General features: G+C 49.6%; 12 protein-coding genes across 12 annotated transcripts; 5 read left to right on the plus strand and 7 right to left on the minus strand.

The window, feature by feature from the left end:
- Positions 1 to 48: 48 nt before the first annotated feature.
- On the minus strand, positions 49 to 1,657 carry PEX2_036590 (uncharacterized protein; the record flags this gene model as incomplete). The annotated part of the gene is made up of 2 exons (XM_016740934.1): positions 49 to 1,549; positions 1,620 to 1,657. The coding sequence occupies 2 exons, from the start codon at positions 1,655 to 1,657 to the stop codon at positions 49 to 51; spliced, it is 1,539 nt and encodes a 512-aa protein (XP_016593695.1).
- Positions 1,658 to 2,161: 504 nt separating this feature from the next.
- Positions 2,162 to 2,674, plus strand: PEX2_036600 (mitochondrial 37S ribosomal protein uS8m; the record flags this gene model as incomplete). The annotated part of the gene is made up of 1 exon (XM_016740935.1): positions 2,162 to 2,674. One exon carries the CDS (start codon positions 2,162 to 2,164, stop codon positions 2,672 to 2,674), a length of 513 nt encoding a protein of 170 aa, XP_016593696.1.
- Positions 2,675 to 3,414: 740 nt separating this feature from the next.
- On the plus strand, positions 3,415 to 4,209 carry PEX2_036610 (uncharacterized protein; the record flags this gene model as incomplete). The annotated part of the gene is made up of 1 exon (XM_016740936.1): positions 3,415 to 4,209. The coding sequence occupies one exon, from the start codon at positions 3,415 to 3,417 to the stop codon at positions 4,207 to 4,209; it is 795 nt and encodes a 264-aa protein (XP_016593697.1).
- A 299-nt stretch (positions 4,210 to 4,508) lies between these two features.
- On the plus strand, positions 4,509 to 5,933 carry PEX2_036620 (3-beta hydroxysteroid dehydrogenase/isomerase; the record flags this gene model as incomplete). The annotated part of the gene is made up of 3 exons (XM_016740937.1): positions 4,509 to 4,985; positions 5,068 to 5,616; positions 5,910 to 5,933. The coding sequence occupies 3 exons, from the start codon at positions 4,509 to 4,511 to the stop codon at positions 5,931 to 5,933; spliced, it is 1,050 nt and encodes a 349-aa protein (XP_016593698.1).
- A 1,406-nt stretch (positions 5,934 to 7,339) lies between these two features.
- On the plus strand, positions 7,340 to 8,197 carry PEX2_036630 (uncharacterized protein; the record flags this gene model as incomplete). The annotated part of the gene is made up of 1 exon (XM_016740938.1): positions 7,340 to 8,197. One exon carries the CDS (start codon positions 7,340 to 7,342, stop codon positions 8,195 to 8,197), a length of 858 nt encoding a protein of 285 aa, XP_016593699.1.
- A 1,229-nt stretch (positions 8,198 to 9,426) lies between these two features.
- PEX2_036640 (Major facilitator superfamily domain, general substrate transporter) lies at positions 9,427 to 10,977 on the minus strand (the record flags this gene model as incomplete). The annotated part of the gene is made up of 4 exons (XM_016740939.1): positions 9,427 to 10,046; positions 10,107 to 10,453; positions 10,511 to 10,791; positions 10,846 to 10,977. The coding sequence occupies 4 exons, from the start codon at positions 10,975 to 10,977 to the stop codon at positions 9,427 to 9,429; spliced, it is 1,380 nt and encodes a 459-aa protein (XP_016593700.1).
- Positions 10,978 to 11,675: 698 nt separating this feature from the next.
- On the minus strand, positions 11,676 to 15,050 carry PEX2_036650 (EF hand domain protein; the record flags this gene model as incomplete). Its single annotated transcript, XM_016740940.1, has 1 exon — positions 11,676 to 15,050. One exon carries the CDS (start codon positions 15,048 to 15,050, stop codon positions 11,676 to 11,678), a length of 3,375 nt encoding a protein of 1,124 aa, XP_016593701.1.
- Positions 15,051 to 15,806: 756 nt separating this feature from the next.
- PEX2_036660 (putative MFS multidrug transporter) lies at positions 15,807 to 17,686 on the minus strand (the record flags this gene model as incomplete). Its single annotated transcript, XM_016740941.1, has 5 exons — positions 15,807 to 16,150; positions 16,210 to 16,883; positions 16,938 to 17,116; positions 17,174 to 17,431; positions 17,489 to 17,686. 5 exons carry the CDS (start codon positions 17,684 to 17,686, stop codon positions 15,807 to 15,809), a joined length of 1,653 nt encoding a protein of 550 aa, XP_016593702.1.
- Positions 17,687 to 18,094: 408 nt separating this feature from the next.
- On the minus strand, positions 18,095 to 19,344 carry PEX2_036670 (methionine aminopeptidase MAP1; the record flags this gene model as incomplete). Its single annotated transcript, XM_016740942.1, has 3 exons — positions 18,095 to 18,739; positions 18,790 to 19,106; positions 19,275 to 19,344. The coding sequence occupies 3 exons, from the start codon at positions 19,342 to 19,344 to the stop codon at positions 18,095 to 18,097; spliced, it is 1,032 nt and encodes a 343-aa protein (XP_016593703.1).
- A 371-nt stretch (positions 19,345 to 19,715) lies between these two features.
- Positions 19,716 to 21,627, plus strand: bna4 (kynurenine 3-monooxygenase; the record flags this gene model as incomplete). The annotated part of the gene is made up of 3 exons (XM_016740943.1): positions 19,716 to 19,833; positions 20,133 to 20,347; positions 20,398 to 21,627. 3 exons carry the CDS (start codon positions 19,716 to 19,718, stop codon positions 21,625 to 21,627), a joined length of 1,563 nt encoding a protein of 520 aa, XP_016593704.1.
- A 224-nt stretch (positions 21,628 to 21,851) lies between these two features.
- PEX2_036690 (WD40 repeat domain-containing protein) lies at positions 21,852 to 23,691 on the minus strand (the record flags this gene model as incomplete). Its single annotated transcript, XM_016740944.1, has 2 exons — positions 21,852 to 23,486; positions 23,578 to 23,691. The coding sequence occupies 2 exons, from the start codon at positions 23,689 to 23,691 to the stop codon at positions 21,852 to 21,854; spliced, it is 1,749 nt and encodes a 582-aa protein (XP_016593705.1).
- Positions 23,692 to 24,469: 778 nt separating this feature from the next.
- Positions 24,470 to 25,115, minus strand: PEX2_036700 (cornichon family protein; the record flags this gene model as incomplete). Its single annotated transcript, XM_016740945.1, has 4 exons — positions 24,470 to 24,562; positions 24,623 to 24,689; positions 24,764 to 24,919; positions 25,012 to 25,115. 4 exons carry the CDS (start codon positions 25,113 to 25,115, stop codon positions 24,470 to 24,472), a joined length of 420 nt encoding a protein of 139 aa, XP_016593706.1.
- Between the last annotated feature and the right edge of the window lie 103 nt (positions 25,116 to 25,218).

Genomic DNA, 25,218 nt, shown 5'->3' on the forward strand with positions numbered 1-25,218 from the left:
CAAGAAAGAAAGATGCAGAATCTCAAACATCCACCCAAAAAACTACGCTCAAAGTTTCCTCTCAAGCTTCTTCAGGAACCTATTCACGCCACCTTCCAATCGCTCTGCTCTATCTTCCAATTTCCTTGGCCGCTGTCCAGGATTCTTCATGGCCTTCTGTGCATACTTCTGATAGTGAGAGCCAGCTTCCACCTCAGTGGGTCTATATACCTGGCTGTGAATATCATATTCAGAGCCAGCACGCTGAGGTGGTTGCTGCTGCTGCTTCTGCGCCTGAGTCTGGTCATACGAGTAGTTGGAGAACCCGCCCACGGGCACCGCCGCCCCAGCCTGATACTGAGGTGGCGGCTGGGCCTGGGCAGCCCCATAGACCTGCTGGTCATATAGATGGGCATTCGGATCTTGCGGCGGCGGAGCGAACGACATTGAGCCTTGCCGGCTTGCGCTGTACTGTTGACCTCCCTGCCCGGCGAGGAACGACTGCGAGTATGAAGGGACAGGCGTCCCGGGGCTGTGGACCGATGATCGGGTAGTGGAGAAAGAGTTTGAATGTTGCAGCCCCGCACTGGGCGGAGGGGAGGCGAATGCCGGCGGTGCTGCGACTGGAGGGCCTGCGTATTGCAAACCTGGGGTTGAGGGGGGCGGGGATGCATATCCACCCACGCCTCCTGCACCCCCCATCATTTGGTGCGGGGGCGTATATGGCATGCCGCTGTCGGCCGCCACTGCGGCTGCGAGGCCGGTGCCGTTCATCCCGTCCTCTGGCGGCGGGGTCTTCTCGCGGTATTGGATTGGCTCTGGGGCGGCTGGGGCGGCAGGATTGTATGGGAGCGGAGCGAAGCTAGCTGGGTCTTTCTTTTCCTCGGCGGGAGTAGACCCAGCGCTTAATCGTTGGTCAACTGGAGGTCCGCTTGGAGGGGGCGGGGGGAAGCTGCTGGTTTGTGGCGGCGCCTGTGGCACTGGTGCCGCTGTGCTTGTGGGCTCGGATCTTGAGTTGCGTGTTTGACCATTCTGATAGGCAGGGTCGGAGACTGCAATGGTCTCAAGTTGCTGAACTACAGAGCTCATGGTTTGCTGTGGTTGCGGGGCCGGCTCTCGGTCTGTCTCAACCTGGGAACTAGATAGAAGCCGGACGACAGTGTCCAGAAAGTCGGTTGCATCTTCTTGGGTCCAGAAGTAGATATCCAATGTATGCAAGCGAGGGAAATCGCGGAATTCCTTGGGGTCATTGCGTGGGTCTCCGCTAGGCAGACGCCACTCACGTTGAGGGGTATCATGCGCATATTGATGTTGGGGCGAGGCCATGTGTGCATCAACTGTTAATGTACATAGTGTCGGGAATTGAGCAGAGTGTCGTATATGAACATTGCTCAGGCCGCCACAAAATGCATCCTGCTCTGGAGATCCAGGATTATTGGCAATTTCTATTCGCGCCTTGTTCTGAAAAGGGTCATGGTAAACATAAACATAGGAGCCCTTATCAAAGCGGTGGTGATATGGTGAAGGTCTTCGGGTTGGCTCTGTGAAGTAGTAGTGGATATCTGCAAAACTATTCCGGCTGTTAGACACAATCCACGAACTGCTTCCTATAGACCTGCGGGGAAGTCAGTTCAACTCACACGGTCACAAGACGCTCTTCGCCCGCTGATGGTGGCATGTCTGACAATTCAAAGTACGGAATGCAAGTATACAACGATGGCAGCAAATAGATGAGAAAAAGAAAAAGAGGAACTTACGTTTATTATTTATGTTTTTTAGACTGAGGGGTATTCAGCCTGTGAAACGCCAGCATCAACCGCCATGCAAGCTGGGCGCTTAGATGTAGATGTGATGTGATAGGACAGTACTAGTACCTGGGCATCACACCTATCCGCTACGGGCGAGAAAGTACCGGGTACCTGGACCAGACCGTGACCCGGAAGTACAGTTTGTCCGAAAATTTCCATCCCAGATCATCGCTTCAGTCGGCGCTACAACACCTCCTACCGTGTCTTTGCTTCCCCAGACAATTGCAGTCCACTGTGGTCCTTCTCGGTCTTCGCTTTCGTGTATCCGGGATCCCCGTTTTTTTTTCCTCTTCCAAAACCGATCAATTCCATCGCTCTCTTTCCTCGCCGAACGGCCGCCGGTAGAGCTTAATTGCTACCGTCGCGAAATCAAGATGTCTCTCGTCAACCTTTCTGCCGTCTGCTCCCACCTGAACAATGCTACCAAGGCCCGTCTCGCCCTCACCTCTATCCCCAACAGCAACCTCCACCTGAAGCTCTCCCTCGCCCTCCAAAACTCCGGCTACATCTCCTCCGTGGCCCGCGGAGGTCCGACTCCTCCTCCAGCCCATGGCATTCTCGGTTACCCTGCAGTCAACGATGAAGCCGAAGGCATTGAGCCAATAACTCGCGATAATGTCGCCTCAAGGCGGCTGTGGCTGGGCCTGAAGTACTGGCAGAACGAGTCGGTCCTCGGCAAGATCAAGATGGTCAGCAAGCCCACCCGACGGGTCAACATTGATGTGGAGGGACTGCGCCGAGTTGTGCGTGGTGAGGAATCCGGGTTTGTGGCTGGACTTCGCTCGCCGGGTGAGAGTCTCTACCTCTCTACAGACCAAGGGATTCTAGAAGCTCGCGAGTGTGTTGAGAAAAAGCTTGGTGGGCTGGTGTTGTGCCGTGTGCTATAAGTCTGCGATTGTCCTTGTGGCTTATCTTTGATTTGGGGGAGCCACCCACCGGGGAGATTGTTTTCTCTTCTTGCATTTACTTTGGAGTTTGTTGGTTAGTCGCAGCGCTTTCTCCTTTCGAGATTAGTCTTTTTGTGACTGTTGGGATAATACCTGGGTCAAGGATCTGTATATTAGATGTCTGCGTATCTCGCATTCTGTGCTCTGCTGGTGATTTTGCAGCTGTCCTCAATGTGACACAGTGTATAGATTATGACTTGAAATATTTCCGTACTCCTCTTCCATGGATGTGCTTATTACAATATCTAGTAGCACTTATTGGGCTAGTTTTATGGTTATACTCATGCCCCATTGACAATACCCCAAGTGCTAGGGGTATAGTGTAGGTAAATAGTGTTGCGAATGGCCATGGCCAAATCATCATGGGTATGTTCGAATAATTGGCTGTTGATGCTCCCTATATCATTGACGGTGCGGTTCAATAATCCGATCCATGTGGCTAAGAAACATCCAGAAACATGCCCAGGTGTGTTAAGTTAATCAGATATCCTCGTGATCCACCCCCCGTAGCCACTCCCCATATGTCTGTTTGACCTCTCTGTTTTATGGTCCATTATTTGCGCTCTTCAACTTCCTTCTTCTTACATCACCTCATTTACCCTACAAGATCATTTTGTCCTATCGTGGACTCTTTGTCCCCCTGACTCATTCAGTGATCGTCAGGCATAGAACCACCCACCATGGCTGGACCCCAAAGCGTTAAACGTGCGCGAACCAATACTATTGGCGATGCTCACATCAATACGACAGCGCCGCTACGAGAGGAGATTTCCCAGAAAATCCAGCACCTCGATTCACAAACTGTCACCGACATTCTCATACAAGCAGCGCAAATTCACCCTGACGTTATGAGCATGGTGGACGATACCATTCGCGTCCTTCGGGAGAAAGAGCAAAATCGCATTATCAACTTCGACCATTATTCGAGTTCAGTATGGAAATCGATCAACATCACATATCTCTCTATGCGCGGTGGGGCACAGTACGATGTCTCATTCGAAGTAGCCCAGGATGTCGTTGATACCATCAAATCGATCACGAACCAGTGTGGACCATTCACAAACTTCCAGACACGCTTCAATGGACTCTCTGTCTTACGCAAAATCGGCAAGACAATTGCGCTTTCCTCCAATGATACAGTGGGTCATGAGGTTCAAAAGCATTTCCAATGGGATGGCTCTCTTGTGGAAGGGATGTTGGAAATCCTCGATTCTATGACGGCGGATGAAATCAGAGAGATCAGAGAGGATAAATCGAGTCCGGAATCGTTGTGGCCAAAGTTACAGGAATTGGGAGAGTTGGCCAATGACTATTGTATTCATCCTGGAATAGAAGAAGTGTTGGGTCGACTGGATCCTGATGGTTATGAGGATGGGGAAGAATGGGATGAAGACGAAGACGAAGAGAACGAGGACGAAGAGAATGAGGACGAAGACGACGAGGATGAAGATGAAGAGGACAAGGACGAAGACTAAAAGAACAAGGATAGTGTTCAAGCATAACCATGAGAGTCGTCTTTGAGATTGAACTAGACTATGGTTTAGGGATCAAGGACAAGAACCACCTTCAAATCTGAATGAATTGAACAAAATATTCTGGTGGTTTGAGTAGGCTCTCTCTGGTGTCATTTCAAATATCATTTGAGATGTCTCGAGGTGATGCGGTATTGTTTTATGTCGTAAGTAGTTGTGATGTCGCACAGTTTCGTACCCGGTTCAACCTTCCTCCACATCAAATCCTCTCCCATATCGTTTACACTCCATCAACCTGCACAATGATTGAGGCAGCAAAGAAAGTCCTCATATCTGGTGGCACTGGCTTTGTAGGCTCGGCAATAGTGCGGGCTCTTGCAGAAAAACACCCAAACTTTCTCATTGCCGTCATCGACCAAAGTCCCCCACGACCCGAGCACGCCCTCCCAGAGGGAACTACATGCATGCAGGTGGATATCACTTTAACTGAAACATTGAGTAAAGTATTCGAGGCCGTGAAGCCCGATATCGTTGTCCACACTGCTGGAATCGTCCCAGATCTGGCCGAACGATTCGGGCGCCGACTTGAACAAGAAGTATGGATGATCAACTTTGAAGGTACACAGAATATGCTGGATATATCCAAGAACAGTGGGGTCAAAGTCTTCATATACACGAGCAGTTGCTGTGTGGTGATCGATGATACGCGTACTGCTCATCCTAACATCAACGAAGAATGGCCTTTGGCATTCAAGTCAACCATTTATGGAGAGTCCAAGGTTGGAACTACCGATCCCCCTCAACAAGATTCTCAGAATTGGCAGAAACTAAGTTACTAACACGCTTTGGTATGATACCTAGGCTGCTGCAGAAGCACTCGTTCTAAAGGCCTCAAGCAACGAAATGGTGACATGTGCCCTCCGGCCATCGGTGCTCTGCGGACCAGGAGACTACCAGCTAGTTCCATCTATTCACGCATGCATAGCCAAATATGAAACCCCTTTTTTGATCGGAAATGGCTTCAATTTGTGGGATATCACCCACGTCGACAATGCCGCCGATGCCCACATCCTGGCCATAGAGAATCTGCTATCGTCTCGCACCGCTGCAGGCGAGGCTTTTTTCATTCAGAACAACCAACCTATCGTCTTCCGTGATTTTTGCCTGGCTATCTGGGCGCATTTTGGGCACGTCCCGCCCTTCGAAATGCATATCCCAAAGAGTTTGGCTTACTTCGCCGGACTGGCATGTGAGACTGTCACCTGGTTGATGGGAACAACGACAACTTTGAGCCGTGGAAGTGTACAAGATGCATGTGCCATTCGATATGCTAGTGGCAAAAAAGCTAGGGATATTCTGGGGTACGAGGCGCGCATTGGTATCGAAGAAGCCATCCGTTTGAGTTGCGAGGTAAGCAGATATCACAAGCACAACTTTTTTATTATACTCACCGAAACAATCCAGGATTATGCTTCTCGTCTCGGGGTAAAATTACCCATCCCCAATGGTGGAAGCCGGCAAAAACAGTAACATGTCACGTTGATGAAGAATCACATTGAATTTCCGGCTCCCTGGCAAATGATGATAACATGGAAATACTCTGATTGTTGTGATTTTCTAGGGCCTGAAGTGCTCCTTAGCTTAATGACTTCATCATACCTCCTATGACCGTTCAAAGTGTTATTGATAACAATAATTTCTAGGCAACCTCGACCTTGGAAGCATAGGCATTGGGCTTCTTGTTGGGCTGCAAGGGTAGATCGTATACCACCAGAACAGCTGAGCTCTCCACATTTGAAAAGTTTGATATCGGATTTACTCTTTATTTCACCCGGATCTCCCGAACAGTCTCCAGAAGAGAGACATGGCCCATGCGGCTTATTGCATTGGGCCCCAAAAAAAAGCCCGAGTGCCCAACACAAATTAACTGCGCGCATCACGGGAATTGCATGTTACACCTCCTTCAGCTCATCTTCACATTTCTTCCAGGACCTTCGAGGGTGCAGATCACATCTTCTATCTGCACATTTGGGTATCCATAGGTCAACAATGTCCAAATCCAGAACCCTGGTCCTTGCGTTTTGTACCCAACACCAGCTTTGCTGCCCGAGGCTTTGCCCCAATACAATTATCGAATCAAAGTGATGGTGGTACGACACCCAGCATGTTGCTTCTTCTCCCCTAATTCATGAAGATCGGGGCTTTAGATGCAATGTTTCCCGTGGGGATTCATACCATGCACCTACAGAGGCGTCTCATGGCGCCTCGGCTGCCAACGAGCTTTGCACACCGGTCTTATTCTTGATCGATCGAGATCTTCAAAGTCAACGGCACGGACGGTCCATGTCCTGTTACGCAATTGGCTTTCTTGAAATCAAGAGTGCCCAGGCAACACAGGCCTCATCTCCATATATTGTCTCCACCAACGCCACTGGCGTAAATTCCACTAGCGCGGCTCTGAGTCCAGTTACACTGCCGTTGCATAAACATGGGTTGGCTCTGATCCCCTTTGTCAGGCACACTTTCCAATTTCGTTCGGCCCGGGGAGAGTGGCTTTTCAAAAATGTCTATAATACCTGCCCTTTTCTCAGTGTTCGTGAATCCATTTGCTCAACAACGCATCTAATATATATCTTCTTTCCCTCCTGGTTCTTCTAGATATTGTTCTCAATTGTTATATTAGGCTGTGGTAATACTCCGGCCTTGAATTCTTCATGCTTCCTGTCCTTCCTCATCAATTTGCAGGTGGATCGGCCTATCCGTTCTCTTTGCCAGCAAGTCTTGGTTCTTGTGCAAGCTCTATCAACTCTAGATTTGATACTCGGTCTCGCCATAGGTCAGCAGAATCAGCATCGCCATTCCCTTCTCTATTTCCGTGCCAAAACTCTTGGAATCCGAAACTCATACTCCGTAACAGCACCATGGCTCAGCACTCTATGTATGGAACCCCAGCAACCCCTCCAGTGGTCTATCAGCAAAGGTATTGTTTGGTCATCGTTCACTTCATTGCAAATTCCTCCCAAATTATCATCGACAAAAATCGCTTTCGTTCCTTTTGCTAAGTGGTAAAAGGTCACCATCTACTCCCCACGGATATGGCTACAGAGACGATCGCCAATTGCCTTTCGGTCCAATGGATTCTAACCACCAGACCCATTACCACGGAGGTCCAGTCCCTCTGGATAGCCACAGCCACATGATTACCCCACCCACGGGACGTTTATCCTATCCTCCAGCCGGACAGGCCCACCCACAACCCAGGACTCATGAATGGAGCCACCCGAGCCATCTGCCTCGAGAATCCCTAAGGCGGGACCCTGGACCCATGAACCCCCCGGAAAGCCCAGAGTATGTCATGGAAAGAAACGGCCAGCGAGCTGCCGAGAGGACCAGAGGAAGCCCACACTACCATTCCCAGAGACGGACATCCAACCGGGATGAATTTGATGGCCCGCATCAGTTCTTGGAGCCACCTTCTCCACAGGCTGTCGCAGCCCAGGATAAAGAGCTTCCCCAGCTCCCTACTAACCTCGATGCCGGCGAGCAAGACAGCATCCTCCACAAGGTCAACGACCGTCTGTCTCAGTGTGCCTATGACTTCATTGCAAAGTACCAGTTCCGTGTTCCTATCGAGCAGGACAAAAGACCCGTGAAGGTCCCCTCGGACCGCGAGTGGACTGAATGGGTATACCTCTTGAAACGGCTGGCTACTACACGCCGCATCCCCGCTCATCTCTTGTACAACCGCCAAATTAAACAACTCATCACTGTCCTGGAGAACTCCCTGGAGATGCGTCATGCTGCCAAGCACCAGTCTAGGCCAGTCAAGGATGACCGCAACGTGTTGCAGCTCATCTCGGCGGGAACTCAGGTCGCGAAGATCCTGAGGGACTCTAGCGCCATGCAGTTTCTCGATTGTCTTTATGTTGACACCGAGAAATTGATTCTGGAGCGACGCGGCCCCCGTCGTGTAAGATTCGCAAACCCTTGAATCCACTGGATGGAAAATGGCCGTCTTTTAAATCCCCACTTGGATGCCACTGTTCTGTTTCTGTTGTCTTCCCATGGAAGCCCTTTGGATAGTCCTGTTTTTCTCGGGTTTTTCTCTTCATTTTTCTTCAAGTCCCTTCGGAATACCCTATTGTCACGCTTGAACCCCGTTGGAGGAAAGGTATCCTGGAGCCTTTGTTATTTCCAAACAGAACAAAAACCTAGGCAGCTATCCAGTCCAAATGAAGGAGGGATTAAAATCCACTCCCTCGGGCTGGAAGGACAATAATCGTCCAGCGCTCGCCGCAGGTCACAATGTGTACATCTCCCCCAGATATATACGTCAGTCAGCGGTACGAACGGAATCAGTTATAGGGTGGTGGTTTTGTTGGTTTTCTTCGGTTTGATTTCTATTTTTCTTCTGGCGTTCGGGTTGGTTGTCTTGATATGTTTACCATGCTTCATACGTTTTTCCTGTCACACGACCATGTCATGATTTCGGTTTGTTTCTAGTTTTTCTGGTTTTTTGTTGTATGCAGTATGATATTATGTCTGTGATTTATGTTATGTCTCTAATTTGACTCGCTTGGGTGGTCCACTTCTGTTTTTCCTCTGCTGATATTCCATACATTCCAGGTTTTGAGCTGCATTGTTCCTCAGATGTCCACAAGCATAGTCGCATGGCTCTAGTGGGCTCTGCTACATATCAGTCGCATCAATTGACTCAAACTGTTTGAAAGAAGGGCTCAAAAAACAATGAGGCTAAATATACAAAAAGCGCAAAAAAATAGTTTCCCTGGGAATCGAACCCAGAACCTTTCCGGAACATATGCTAGTCGCATTTGTTAACGGAAAATCATAACCGCTAGACCAGGAAACTGCTCGACCACTTGGGCCAATTGATGGAAGACCCAGCCATATTTGACTTTATGAACGAGAATTGCAAATATGATGCAACTACACAACCCATATCCACGTCGAATTGACATTCACCCCTAGAATAATAACTAGATGGGCATTGGATAATTCAGTGTGGTATTAGTAACCGAGAAGTGGATCCACGGGAGAAGTTTAGGCATATATTATAATATTTTAAAATGGCCATTCAGTTATATATTTAGGGTATCAACATCAACACGGGCACGATTTCTATTAGATTTGAAGTAACAATCACCAGGATTGTTTCTATGCCAAATCTCTCACATGACAACAACGGAATATATCTAATATCTAATCTTTCCCGTCGGAATTGACGACCACCCTCTGTGCCTCCAAGCTACTACTGTCTGTTTGTTCCTCCTCCTCCACCCCGGGTGTCTCAGCAACATTCCAATTGCCGAACACCGCAAGAAGTGTGAATGGGATCGTAGCACCCCATAGTGCAAAGCCCAGTGACATCTGGTTCAAGTTGGGCCAATGAGTTGCGCCGACCGCATAAGCAATCGTACTGCCGATGGACTCCCACGATCTCAGGATACCCGTTGTTCTGGCGATATCGCCATCTCCCTGTGCTCCCTTAATCTCGGCCATCAACCAATAGATATAGGTTTGCAGCACTTCATAGAAGAACCGGAAGAAGATATAGACAGTGAACGCCGAGTTGAAGAAGGGACCATCGCCCAAGTCGAAGGCGGGTGGCTCGGCCATGCGGGAGAGTTTCGTCTCGACGATGGCGTTCCATGTCCAAGACCCTGTGACAAAGACAAGGACGAAGATGTACACAATTTTAGACCTCGTTCCTCGAGACAAAAATTTCAGATCTAGGAATAGGCCCGTCGTGATATTAGCGGCGGCGCCGACCACGGCGGTTAGGAAAGATGCAAGGGCCCTGGAGCGGACGGTGAAATAAGCTGAGTTCCCTGTTAGCGATGCCATTCATAACTGACGAAGGAGGATCGGAAATGTCATACTTGTCAAGTAGTTTCCCTGGTAAGTTGCACCAAACTGTCCCGCAAGGAAGACCGGGATGAGTAACAGCATGTACTTATTGCGAAGTTGCTTCCAGATAGCGCGAGCCTCGACAGAGAGACTGGTTTTCTTCATATAAGGGATCTTGGTGCCATTGCTTCGGATAACATCTTGCGGCTGTGATAGCAGCAACGCAAATGGAGCTCCGAGGGATGAGATGGCAACAAGCCCTAGGTATGTTGTGTAGGTAACCTTGCCAACATGCGAAGCGTTGATATTGAGAGCGAGGGATATGGCACCGCCAACAAGTGGTCCTAACTGCCGGATACTCATCCAGATTGCAACGTAGCTAAACATAATGATTAGTTTAATAACACCAAGTAGATGGTATGTAGTTTCAACTTACCGTCCTCTTTTCTCCTCCTCCGGATATCCAACTGCAATGGCAGCCTCACTAGCCCATAGAAGAGACGCTCCAATTCCACAGAGAGCGGCCCCAAGCAAGAGGAACCATTCGTTACCGTAACGATTGTTGCAGTACAGACCAGCCGCATAGGGAGTGTAGAATGCGGCACCGATGAACAAGGTCCATTTGGCAGTAATCTTATTGGTGACACCACCGGCAAGGAAACAGCCTACCGACATGAGTCCATATGTCAAGGCATTGGCGGCATTGTTCAGGTAAGGCTGCACGATATGTTAGCGGCAGTCACGCAGATTCCCAACATTCAGGTGACTTACCTTGGCATTTCCTCCAGCTCCAAGGTTATTGAGAGCAGTCCAAATCCCGGGCTCGCAGAAGGCAACTAATCCGACAAGGATAATCTGGAGTAGACATGACCGGTAGAACCGGGCCAGACGTTCGAAAGCCATGATAGATGTGAGAGGTTGCTATACAGATCATAGCATTATAGCACCGGAGAGAGCTACTATTAGTACTGCATGGCCATGGGTCCCAATGTTGCGAATCTTGTTGAACAAAATATCACAGCACGTCAGGACCCATCATGATCGCGATTTCTTGGTTTTATCTTTCGCCCGAGAACCCCAAGGCAGCGAGAGGGGATACCTGGTGCTAGCTTGCATACTGGAGACGGTTGAAGAACTCTGAGTTATAGTTAAATCGATAAGGGGAAATTTGGAAGATAATCACCAATATCCTGGTGATAACAATGGTGCAAAGTGAGCCATTGGTCTCCAAAAGCACGTAATACGGGTGGCGGGCCTCTAAGGCTGGGCCATAAAAGACTTATTTACGAGGTATTTTCGGTGATAGAGATAGTACCTTGGAGAAAGAGAAATGAGGTCCTGCAAACCCCACTATAGGACTAGTCAGTGGGTGTTAAATATAAGATGGATCAATATGGATATTTAGGCTACGGAGTAGAGCCGAGCTCTAATTTCCTAGTTGAAATTGGGAAATTAGAAAATCAGACGCTTATTTTTTTTGTAGTTAATGTGGTTAATGTAGTTAATCAAGTTGTTATTGTACTAACAAATCTAAATCAACTCCTTAGTACCGCTAAATTACAATAATGTACACCTAGGTTAACCTAGGAACCCTCTCAGAATCAAAAGCTAGCCATCTCAATCCAACTGGCCACAAATGCCAGTCGGCGTCCCCGGTCAGCAGCCATACGGCGCGAAAACTCTTCAAAGTTAAGTCTCGCACCGTTGCCACGTTCCTTGTTCTCACGTTCTACCTGGTCTAAATAGACCCACCGGGCTAGGGTCCGGGGCGAAGGTCGACGTGGGGCAGGAGCTTCACGAGGCTGGTCATTGATCCGGTGAGGGGGTGGGAGTGGTTGCATAGGAGAGGGAGGAAGCTTGGGTGCTGTGGCTTCGGCTTCTGGGGAGGAGTGGGGAGAAGAAGGGGCGGGAAGAGAGGTGGTCCCAGGCTGGAGTCGGAATTGAGCAGGGAGATCAGGATTTGTGTGTGTAGTTGGTGATTCTTCGGGGTCAGAGTCAGATTCATCGAACACTTCTGGGGCCATCACGGATGGACCGTCGGGACGATACTGTGGGAGGGTTGGATCGTAGTCAAGTGTATCGTCTCCAACAATCGGGCTGGATGGCTCCGCACCAGATGCTTGAGAGATAGCGATATCATCGTCATAATCAGACGAAGTGGCGGACGCTGTATCGGATTCCTCGAAGGGCCGCGCTTGCCCAAATCCGGTGTCTTCTCCGGGATCCGCGAGATGAGTTGGTCGCACGTCGTCATCATCCTCTTCATATTCGTCTTCGTCGCCATCATCATCTGAGGCGGTGGGCTCCAGCGACGAAGGAGCTAGCACAGGTCCGGTATTGGCAGGCGCCAGGACTGGGCTCCGAACTCCGTAACCAGCGCGCTGTAATAGATCATCAAGTGGTGAGTCGTTGATAACCTCCTCAAGTTCCTCCTCAGCTGGAACATTCTCGGTTGCGGCGTGTTTTGAGGGGTCCTCTTTTCCTGCGAGTTCAATCTCCCGAGCCCAGACCTTGCGTTCAACTCGCGTGCGATAGACCTCCATCAAAAGGTCCTCTTTTGGCTTGAACAGAATATCTAGAAGCTCGTTGAATCCCTGTTGCGTGACTTGATACAATATTTCTTTCCCAACGTCTTTCTCGATCTCTGGGATTTCAAAGCCACCCCATCGCTCGCCAACAGGAATACTCCGCGACGAGGTTGATGGGTTGGATCGAATGTCGTACTCGTCGTCATTGAGATCATCCTGGAATCGCACCTTGGATGAGGACCGCGAACGGAAAGAGGGTGGGCGCGATTCGGATTCATCTAGGTCTTCATCGCTGGAGTCATCGATGGCTGGATCCCTTTCGTACCCCTCAGGGACAGTGGCGCCATCTTCTTCATCCGTATAGAAAGCCCGGCGCCTCCAACGTTCGTCGATTCCACGCTGACGGGCGTCAAACACACGTCTCTGATCGTCTTCGCGCATTCTGTGATAAACGGCATCCGCGACGCGAGCCCGATCAATTGGATCCGTGATTTCTCGAGCGGGAATATAGGACCCAAGGGCCTCAATGATATCTTCTTCGAGAATGTGTTCAGCGGGCCAGGTGCCACTAGCCACGGACGAACTCGATTGGTCTGATCCACTAGTCTCGCTAGCACCATCTTCGTCTTCTTCGTTGTCGTCATTTTGGTGACCCTCTATGGCATCCGACGGGCGAGGAGTAGTCTCGGTGGGTGTTAGACGTAGTGTAGATGGGAACAATGGCCTCATTCGACTGAACTGTGATCTGACAGCAGCATCACCCACGACCAAATGTCGATCACCAGTATCATTTCCGTCCTGTCGCAAGATTCCTTCATTGTCGATGATTTCCATGTCCCCTTCAGAGTTCATGCGCTTGCCTTCGCCTGTACGAGAGCGTTCACCTGAAGGGATGCTGCCAGGGAATGCAGAGCTGATAGGCTGGCTACCGAGAACCACATCGCGGGCCCCACCCTCTAAGAAGTCGTCCTCCATACCAGCAACCATGTCCCTTGTAAGCTCCCGGCTTAGCGCATAGTATGCCCTGAAAACCCGAAGGAAGTCCTTGCGTTCGACGAAGCCATCCCCATCTATGTCGTAGCCACGGAATACACGTCGCAGCCGTTCGTCATTGCTGTTATTATTGAGACTAGCCAAACCCTTAAGGAATTCTTCAAACCCAATAAGATTGTCGCCATTGGTGTCATAGAATGCGAACATTCGGTCGTAAATGAGACTGGGAGGCGGAGGCCGGATAGAAGTATTAGGCACAAAGCATCGGTCAAATGTTTTGCGATCGATCGCCATATGCAACTTGTTCGGGTCATTCGCCCACTCATAATTGGCCAAACAGCGGAACTGATCCCAAAGTGCATCAAGCTCAGTGTTTTCGAAATTGCAGTCTTTCATAAGACGTTTGGCAAGAGGTCGTGGAAGGCTGCGCGGGAGCATTGAAGGCTTTCCAGGATACCATACAGGCTGAGATTGACGGGGGCTTCCTAAGAATGGGGCTGGAATCCGCACTTTGTAGAACAAATGTGTCTTGATGTGGACCTGCATTGCCTCGCACGTCTCACACAAATCGTAGTCGATGCAATTGGCACACCGGTATCTAATACCCTGAATCGGCATAGCACCGCAGCTGTTGCAAGTAACTCCACGATGGATATAGCCGTCCCTCCGCGCCTGATCTTCAGCGATGTGGTAGAGGAGGTTGAGTAGGTTTTGACCTTCCCTATTAGAAGGATCGTTATTTCCATCACGCCATGAAAAGACGCTTTGGTCATCCACCACCGTCTCACCACCATCAAGGTTTTGTGGAGGCGCAGACACGTCTGGGAAGGTAGAGGTTGAGAGTGTGACACGTTCACCATTCTGTCGTCGCCGACGCAACTCATCCCCGTAATTCGAATCTCCGTTGAACCGGACAAGAGCCCTTTCGATACCAGCTCGGGAGATACCTCGGTGTTGAAGTTGCTCTGTCAAGTATGTTCTTTCTGGGGTGTTTTCTGGGAGAATGTGTGCAGATGGGAAATCGAGCGCAAGGAAGGATTCAAGAAAAGTATCCTCCATCATCTCGCGCATGCGCTCTGCATGAGCAGGCGGGACACCAACTTCTTCCATCAGCTGGTCGCGTGTTGCGAGGAGTGATGGAAGAAGACCGCTCTCCACGCGACGCCCATCCTCTGTCTCAATGCGGAATGTCCCATATACACCATTCTGACGCTCTAGTTGTTCAAGGTGGGTAATAGCCCGATAGGACGGAGTATCAGCGATCTCGGGTTCTTCGGCTTCGGTTGGCCTCGGGCGGCGCACAGCATTTCGACGACGCAGTGAAGTTGATGATGGCTGCGAAATGACATTATTGTGAACATAGAGAATCGCATAGGCAGCAGCGACGCCAGTGAAGAGGTAGAGGATAGGTCGATATCGTGCGAGTGAGACTGGCCCTGAGCGCGAGTCGGACATGACGGACGTTTGGCGGAAGACGAGCTAGCGGAAGCTGCACAAAAACGTCAGGAACACAAGGGGTAGCGCATTCTGATCACAGCTGGATAAGCAGATCAAGTCAGACCCGCAAGTATCAATAAAGACACTTAATTAGAATGGATATGACAGTCAACTTGAAGATGGTATTTCTAAGGTTGAAACGTCAACGGGTTGCTGACAGGACCGCTCAGATGCTGGATTAGTAAGCTATACTTGAGCTGCGCGGCATAGGTAGCCTACATCATACCTATCTATGTACGATCTTTTTCAAGTTCTTTTTAGATGGCTTTTTTGTAGATATTTCTCGCCTTATTGGTGTTGTAGCTAGGGCATAGGTAGTAAAAACGGCTTGAAATGTGCAAAATGACTTTTCTTTTCAATGTATACCATTTGATGTAGGAAAAGATACTATTTTTGAAAATTGCAAATGAGAATGATGTGATATCTTCCAATTCTTGTAGATAGATTAGCAGATGGTATACGATGCTTACCTCTTTAGCTGATTCGTGCCCGGGAAACCTGTGGTCTTTTCTCGATTGAATTTTGGAATATATGCAAAACTTCTTTTATATCCCGTCTACCTTCTTTGGTATATATATGCGATGAACATAGACAATTTTCAAGCCAATCCCAATGCTAGACAGATCATACACCATAGTAGTTTCTATATAAGTTTGTCGCTTTTCAAAGAATGGAAATCTGTATCTTTTTCAAGTATAGAGCTTCACCTGTGAATTAGCGGCTGAGTTTGCTTTCACGGATGAAACAACTGCTCAACAAGGCAAAGAACACTACACAAACCAAAAAGGCGAATCCCTTGTTGGTGGACCAGCCATAAGCGTCCCGGACGATCCTGGCAGTCGCTGGGTCGAGGGTTTTGATGAAATCCAGACTTTCTCGCACTCCTTCAACAATTTGATCGATATTCTTACTGTCGCGTAGACCTGATTGCAATCGATTGCGTAACACTTGCTGAACGACAGTTGATGATAAAGAGAGACCAATCACGGATCCCAATGAGCGGAACAGATATGAGCAAGCTGTGACGACTGCCTGATCTTCATGAGTAGCGTTCGATACTAGCGGAGTGATTAGTATGCATCGAAATTTTGTAGAGTAGGATCAGACAAAAACTTACTCAACCCAATCAAGGTTGTAGTGACACCAATGCCATTGCCGAAAGCTGCCATTACCATTCCGCAGATCATGGCAACTGTACTAGCCGTAACACCACCGGAGAACAGGTATATGGAGAACACACCAGTTGTCAGGAAAGCATACGCAACAACTGTTAGCCAGTAATACTTGCCATGCCATTTCATCAGCAAGCCTGCAAGCACGGATCCAGAGACACCAGATAGAATGCCTGGCAATAAGCGCAGTCCTGCAGTCGTGGCAGAGACACCATCTACCGCTTGGAAGTACAAAGGGATATAGAACAGGGCGGCAATCCATCCGCCAAAGCTGAAAAAGTTGCAGCTGTAGCAAGCAAATAATGTTCGGTTGAAGATGATGTGACCAGGCGCAAAAGGTTCGGCTGCGAGGTAGATCTCAACTAAGATAAAGACCACGAACAAGACAGCGGAGACACCTAGCGAGGCAATTGTCAAGGGTAATTTCCATGACACATTACTACCACGATCAAGACCAATTAGGAAACCAAGAACGGCGCCAACAAGGACTACAGCGCCAAGGAAGTCGATGCGACGCAGCTTAGTCTTCCAATGGGCGCTCTCGCGAGCGGGCAGCTTGAGCAGGAACGATACAGCAATGAATGCGATAATGCAGAGAGGGAATTGCGCTAAGAAAGCCCTGGAGAAAAACGTCAGATGGCGTAAGGAAATGTGGGTCTTGCATCATTCATACCAGCGCCAGCCAATGTAGTCGGAGAGAATTCCACCCAAGGGTGCACCGGTACCGGCACCTGTGGCATAGATGATATTGATAATACCCTGCCACAGGCCTCTATCACGAAGAGGAACAAGATCACTCATCAAAATGCTGACGACAGTGGTCATGCCGCCACCACCAATGCCTTGGAAGACCTATTCGAAGATAGTTAGCATTACAGGATCCAGGCCTGAGATCATGTGCGAACATACACGAGCAGCAATTAACTCATTGATATTCCGAGCTAGACCGCAACCCAGACATCCAATGCCGAAAATCGCATACGCAAAGAGTAGACATGGCTTGCGACCAAAGATATCGCTCAGCTTGCCATACAAAGGCTGGAAAGAGGTTAAAGTGAGAAAGTAAGAAGTAGCAATCCAGCTGGTCAGATTGAGAGCTTTGAGATCGCTACCAATCTGACCATAACTGGCCATGATAATTGTCTGGTCTGCTGCTGACAAAAAGATCTATACATCCCGTTAGCACAGAAAACGGATTTATAAGCATTGAAAAAGAATCCATACTCCAAGCGAGATGGCAGGCACAATGTATCTAAGCTGCTTCTGGGCATCAGGAAAAGGCTCTTTGCCTCTCTCCTCAGTCTGAATTGGATCCCCTGATTCCACATGCTGATCGGTAATCGTGCCGTTGGACACAGTGCCGTTAGAGGACGCGGATCCCAGCAATGGGGAATTCTCGGTAGGAGATGTCTCTGGAGCCATTGTCGAGACTTGGGTCTATCGTCAGATCACTCCAGATTGTCTCAAAGTCAAAATGACTTGACTGAATGCCTACGGGGAAAGAAACAAAGGAGGAGAGCGAGAGCATCTAAACCCCAAAAACTCTCCACGTGAAGATAAGAGGCCCCTCATCCCCGGGCCCCCGGGGCCCGACTTATCCGTTTCGCCCAATCAAATATCCCCCATTCCTCGGGCTTATGCCGCCAGACCTTCGATCTGCAACGACATCGGCAAACTTTTGCCTGGGCTATGGCCCTATGCTTTGCTTATTTGATACATTACTTCTTTTATGTGACTATGCTGATAGGCGTAGAACGTTCGTAAATTCGGTTGTTAAATAGGTATCTAAATATATGTAAATATTTCCAATTAACTTCTAATTCCCTAAGCTCATGCCGTCGAAGGCATAGGAACTGGCCCACCAGGTGAGTCAGCCAGACGGGCAGTCAGCACCTCGACACCATCCTCGGTTACGAGAAGGGTATGCTCGAACTGGGCCGACAGAGATCCGTCTTGGGTGGTGCTGGTCCAGTCGTCGGGCCAAGTGCGATCACGGTGAGTACCAATGTTGATCATGGGCTCAATCGTGAAGCACATACCAGGCTTGGCAGTGCCCACAGCCTTGTTCTTAGCGTAATGAGGAATGTTGGGCGCACAGTGGAACAATTGGTTAATACCGTGTCCGCAGTAGCTCTTGACGACACTGCAGTTACGGCCCTTGGCGTGCTTCTCAATGACATTTCCGGGATCGCGGAACAGCATGCCAGGCTTGACCAGGTCAATTGACTGGTCCAAACATTCACGCGAGGTTTCCACCACTCGGACGGCGTCGGGGTTTGCAAGTGCCTTGTCTCCAACGTAGTAGGTCTCGTTGATATCGCCGTGGAATCCCTTGTGATATAGAGTAACATCAATGTTGACAATGTCTCCATCCTGCAAGGGCCGTTGATCGGGAATACCGTGGCAGATGGTCTCGTTGACCGAGGTACATACGGACTTGGGGAAGTTCATGTAGTTCAGCGGCGAAGGGTAAGACTGGATATATGTCAGTATGGTATTGTGCACCAGAAAGTAACTCCTCGTACATCACGCTCGATACAAGCCTTGTGAACAACCTCGTCGATGTAGTCCGTTGTTACACCAGGCTTCAATTCACGTGCAGCAGCATCCAAAACCTCACGAGCTAATCGGCAAACCTTGCGCATGCCCTCTTGTTCCTCCTTATTCAGGATGGTAATGTTATGACGGCCGATAAGCTTTTGCTCGGAGCGGGGAATACCATCGCGGGCATAGTCCGGGTACGGGATCGTCTTGGGTACCGTTCGTTTGGCGGATAGAGGATAGACGGGCCTCAAAGAACCGCTATAAGGGAAGGATGGGTACGGATTGAAGGTCCCGGTGGCTGGATCTGGTTCAGAAACTACCTTCGGAGGAAAAAGGTTGGTGAGGATATTACTCTTTTTGTGAATGTTCTTATGTTCGCTCTGGAGTAAATGGTCAGCCCTTGGTCTCCCGTATAGAAGGGTGCCTATATTGCGCATCTTCCAGTCACATCAAAGTGCCTACATACCCAGCTTCGTTTGAAACAGTCCTGCGAACAGAAGAAACTGTCCGTGCCGCTCTTTAGACATGTTGGGCATTGTAGGGTGCCTGCGTCGTTAGGGCAGTCCACACCCCGGCATTTACGATTGGCAGCTTCAGCCATATTGGAATAGCAGAAGCGAAAAAAAAATAAAAAAATTGAGAGAATCTGTAGTAAAGAGTGGATTCAATGAAGGCCAAAACTTCAAGAAAATCCCCGCCGGCCGCAAGGCGATATGGAACTAAACTTCATTTGGACTAGTACCAAAATGGGCTGATGTTTGCCTGAGGCAGCAAGGCAACCCATAAAATGACTAATGTCGATCATGTCATTTTGGAATAAAGGCTGCGATCTCGCAGCACGTGATGATGACTTACTCTTCCGTTTTGAAACACGTACCTGTCTTTATTTTGGACATTGACCAGTTACATGATGGCCATTCCGAGGCAGAAAGTGGTTGTTGTGGGTGCTGGCCCAGTGGGATCCTTGGCAGCCCTGTATGCTGCATCAAGAGGCGATGAGGTGGAAGTATATGAGCTCCGTGGAGGTATGTTTCAATGCCTTGTGTGACCTTCTTTTCTTTTTTTACCTTGCTGTGGCCACTATTGAGAACAACCTGATTGCCAAGAGAGGTACATGACTCTAGCCGGAAATGGCTGGCTTTTATCAAGCCAGCATGTCTCGCAAGGTCCCTGTGTCAACTCTTCAATTAAGAGAAAACCACCCCGATTAATCCATATCACCATCTGCTACTATCTTCGATAACCCCTTGCACTTGTCCTGGCTCAGTTGTGATTCATTGCGAATTCTTCCGAACTGACGCGGATAATCCCTGCGCATCCGTAGATCTCCGGGACCCTACGACCGTACCATTGAACTTTACCAAGTCTATCAACTTGGCTCTCTCCGAACGTGGCATTACATCTATGAGACATTCTGGTCGGGATGGTTTGATCGACAATGTCCTGCGTGAAGCGATCCCCATGCATGGGCGGATGATCCACGGGCGAGACCGCGGAGATCTGTGGGAAGCTGCACAGGCCTATGACGTTCACGGCCGGGTATGCACCTATCACCTGCGTGGCAGTTGTTATTGCTATTTACCCTGCAGATCATAGCTAACTACTCCCATAAGGCTATTAATGCTATCGACCGAGGAACTCTTAATAATGCTCTCCTTGATGAGCTGGAGAAGAGTCCCAATGTCAAGCTATTTTTCAACCACAAGCTCACAGGTGCTGACTTCCGCACCAACAAAGCCTGGTTTGAGCGCAGAATCCCCGGCGATACACCCACAGCCGATGATGCTGGTGTAGCTGGTCGAGTACCGGAGATCGAGGTGTCCTTCGACTACCTCATCGGTGCTGATGGTGCACACTCCGCCGCGCGCTACCACTTGATGAAGTTCGCCCGTGTCGATTACCAACAAGAGTACATTGACACTCTCTGGTGCGAGTTCCGGATCCCACCCTCTGAAGATGGAGACTTCCGTATCTCGCCAAACCACCTCCATATCTGGCCAGGGCGCGAATTTATGTTTATAGCACTACCATCAGCCGATAAGTCATTCACATGCACCTTATTCGCACCATCCTCGCATTACAACTCCCTCGAAACCTCGCCACAGGATCTGCACGAATTCTTCGACGCCCATTTCCCCGGCGTATGCCCAGAGCTAATCGAGCCCGCGGCGTTGAGTGAGCAGTTTGTGGAAAACCCACACCTCCCACTGATTAGCATCAAGTGCAACCCCCACCACTTCAACGCCAGCGTCGTCATTATCGGTGATGCAGCACATGCAGTTCTGCCTTTCTACGGACAGGGACTGAATGCCGGTCTTGAAGATGTCCGGGTCCTCTTCGAGGAACTGGATAGACACGGAGTCTACGACCCCAACTCCAGTATCTACACACGCGGTCTGAAGCGCCAGGGAGCCTTCCAAGCATACACAGATCAGCGCTGCGCCGATACACATGCCATCAACGATCTCTCGAAGGAGAATTATCTTGAAATGCGCTCGGGTGTCAAATCGCCCCTCTACAGGCTGCGCAAGGCCATCGAAGAAACTATCGATCACCATTTCCCGATCTTTGGCTGGAAAACGCAGTATGCCCGTATCAGCTTCAGTAACCAGCGGTACTCGGAGGTGATTGAAGCTGTTCAGCATCAGAGCCAAGTGCTTGGTCTTGGCCTGAGCGGGGCTTTAGTTGCTGGTGTTGGTGCTGTATCCATCTTGATGTGGAAGTACCCTCAGTATCTCTCGCCGGTGGGGTTGATTCGATGCTCGCGGCGTTTGGCTTGTGTCGGGTTGAGGTCCATTCGGAAATTCATTCATATGTAAAGCTGCTTTGTTGGATAGGTGGATCTTTGAGTGATTATGTGACAATACGCATGACTTTTGGCGGACTTTTAGTGCATTTTATTTATACTCGAGGAAGTAGCTTAGCATGCATGGACAGCAGAATATGATAGAAAAGCATCGAGGGCACAAAATGGAAAGATCCAAGATCGAAGTCTGAATTTTTGATCAAACTACTATAAACACCCGATAACCACAAGAATCCTCTAATCCCAATACCTGATAGCACCATCCAATCCACCAGTGACAACCTTACTGGACTCATGGGGATGCCAGTCCAGACAAGTGACAGCACCACCTTCCTTCCCACCAGCCTGGATCTTGTGGTACATCTTGCCAGTCTTCCAGTCCCAGAAGCAGACATAGCCACCGCTGTCACCAGAAACAAGGAACTGGCCATCGGGCGAGATCTTGAGGTCGACAGCGTACCCGGAAGTATTATGCCCAACGAAGCGCTTCTTCCGGTTTTGGCGGAATTTGTCCGTCGCACTGTAGACGACAATCTGATTATCGCCTGACTGGAAGGCGACATACTTGCCATTCGGATGGGGCGTCGCACGGGTGAGCGCGAACATGTATGGCTCTGCGATGAACTTGATGGGGACAGGGATGCCGTATTCCCAAGCGCGCAGCGATTTGTCGTCTGAGGTGGAAATGAAGCGGCGGTTGTCATCAACGAAAGTGAGGGTGTTGACGGCTGCCAGATGGTGGTCGTACTCTTGGACCAGCTCGCCGGACCGGGTGTCGAATTGCACGATTTTCTTGTCGGACATACCAGCCAGGAACTCGTGTGAGTGATCTTCGCCGGGGTTGAAGCGGACGACGTGCGGTGTCTTGCCTGTGGAAAACCGGCCAAGGCATTTGCCATATTCGGTATCCCAGAGCTTGATCTGTCGGTCGTACGAACCGGTAAGGAAAGTTTTTCCCGATGGGTGGAAGTCTGTGTCTGAGATCGCCTTGGTGTGGCCGGAGAAAGTCCGCAAGAGTTCCCGAGAGTGATACACATCCCAGAGCTTGGCCTTTCCATCGGCTGCCGACGAAAGCAGCAAGTGGCCAGACTTGGGGATGAATCGGAGAGAGGTGATCGGTTTGGTGTGCGACTTCCAAGTTTGCACAAGCTTTTTCGGTACGTAGTTCTTGGTGGTGCCGGGCTCTTTGCGCAAATCGATATCCAGGTCCTGGGGCACGTGCATGTACGTCCGGCCCTGGTAGTCGTACTGCTCTGATCCGTGGAACTCGGTAGTTTCTTGTGTGGCAAGGTCCCCTTCGTAGGCGGTGGCTTCCTTGCTCATGGCCGGCATGGGCGCCGTGGTAGTCAGAGTCTCGTCTTCCTCTTCGACATATTCCTCGTCGCTACCAAGCGCGCGCTCATCTCCTTCAGCAACCTCCACATAGTCGTATTGCTGGTCATTTTGGTATTTCGCCCAGGGTCCCAGATATGCGCCCTCTCCTTCCACAACACTGGAGTCGCCCTTCTTTTGCCGCTTTGTCCGCCAATTTGCGGATGCGCTCTTAGTCGGCTTGATTTGCACAACATCTCGGCCTCCATATTGTGCCGCATTTTCGAGGTTTCCGATGAATTGGTCCGGTAGTGTCGGGTTGCGCGTGTATCCCAGACTCTGGAACGTGCGATGTTGCGCAGCAAATGTGGACTCGCTGATGGCCGCCTCTTCAGCAAATCCTGTCGGAACATTCTTTCTTTTGATACCGTTTCCCGGACCTGCTGGCTTGAATGGGTTCATAGGGCCCTGGGAAGGCTTCGTAAGATCATCATATGTGGCATTGTAGGTGAGGGCTTGGGATGAGGCGTTGGCGAGGGCCATCTGCATGTGCGCTTGGTCCTGTAGGATCGTTAGTCTTATCTGTTCGCCATGACTGAGGTGCAAGAAACAAAAGACACTCTGGGAGGAGGTGATTATGGGGGGACCAAACCTCTGTATTGACCTCTGGTGCAGCAACGACCTTGGTCGCGGTCGTCACAGACGAGGGCACAGCTGTGGCGTCATCGTCGCTGGAGTCATAACCAAGACCTAATAAGGCGGACATGACTAATATGTCGAAGAGCGTAAGAATGCGCAGACCTCAATGCCCCTTTGCAACAACGCTGGGGTTAAATGTGGTTGGTAAATGCTAGGTGTGGTGGAGGATGGGAATTTTACGGGCGTCGGGAGACTCCCGATACGAAGGCCGCGGAACAGCCACCGCAGCCAAGCTCGCCCCAATGCAGCTTCGATATTAGTTAGGTGCATATGTCGATTAGGCCTATTGTTTTCTACTCTTGTTACATTTATTTCATGGCCATGGTATTTTTCAGCAAGAAATCATTTAAATGTTAGAAACCTTGGGTATCGTACGCTCTTCATTGCCAACCGCATGGGAGGTATATACAACTCAACAGGCCGAAAGACACAGCAAGATTAACACAGAAGAAGAATTAAAAACAAACAAATGATAGCAAAAGAGCACATGCACCACTAGTCAATCATACAGTGTCTCGAATCAATCCACCTCACATCCCCGGCTCGAGACACTCTAAAGGAAATATCTATTACTTCTCATTGCCGTAGTCCTACCAGCAGATAACTCAAGACTGAAAGAATTCGTTGCTCATCCATAGTCATGGCCGCCGAAAAGATAAGGAACCACATCGATATATCGAGTTATATGGTATAGCGGCCGTGTTGGGGCTGCGGTCAGATTTGAGGGTTGCGTAACAGACTGAGAACGATAACCCAAGTACTCATGACAACAGCTCATCAACAGACGGCTCCTTTATCTAGCCGGAACGACCATGATGCATCGCATATTCGGTCTTTTTCCGCAGTCAGTGGCCCTCATCGCGGATCAGGGCAACAATCATGCTGTAGAGGTAGAAGAAGAACATGAGGAGGTGGAAGCCAAGCTTGATGAAGGATTCCTAAATGCAGTTTTGAGTCAGTCACTGCGCTGCAGGGTGCGACCTAGAAACCAAACTAACCTTCTTGTGCACGTTCAACTTGCGGAAAATCTCGGTCGCATCCAAAAGGTGCTGGTTCTCGTAGATCCTATATTTGCAAAAACGACTTGGTTAGCCTTGTGCTGAAGAGGGCTTGCGACTACTCGGGAGCTTCCAACGTACTTCTTGGCGTTGAACAACACAAGGGGCAGGTTCAGCACGATGGCGAGCCAGTACCCGTTGATCACGAAGAGGAAGGTCAGGAACGCGTGGACAGCGGCTTCGGGGACGATGTAGGCGTTAAGGCGGTTGCAGAGGTCGATAGGGTTGATGTAATCGCTAGAGAAAAAAAAAGAGAAATGTCAGCTTGTATTCGGCAGTATGTGTGAATCCAAAGTAGTTGTTCGGGACATATGACTGGAAAGACTCACCACTCGAGATCACTGTACATAATCGTGAAGAACACCTGGAGGAAGAGGTTGACGGCGTTGATCAACACCGACAACAGGTAAAGCCATGCTTCGCCGGACATCATTGCGAATTTGACGTATCGTCAAGTATAATTGGCAATATTTCAATTGCTAAAAAGAGGATATGAGTAAACTGTCTGCGACAAAAGTGGTTGAGGTCAAGGTGGA

This window comes from Penicillium expansum (assembly GCF_000769745.1).
Source record: "Penicillium expansum strain MD-8 chromosome Unknown contig111, whole genome shotgun sequence".
Taxonomy (NCBI): Eukaryota; Fungi; Ascomycota; class Eurotiomycetes; order Eurotiales; family Aspergillaceae; genus Penicillium; species Penicillium expansum.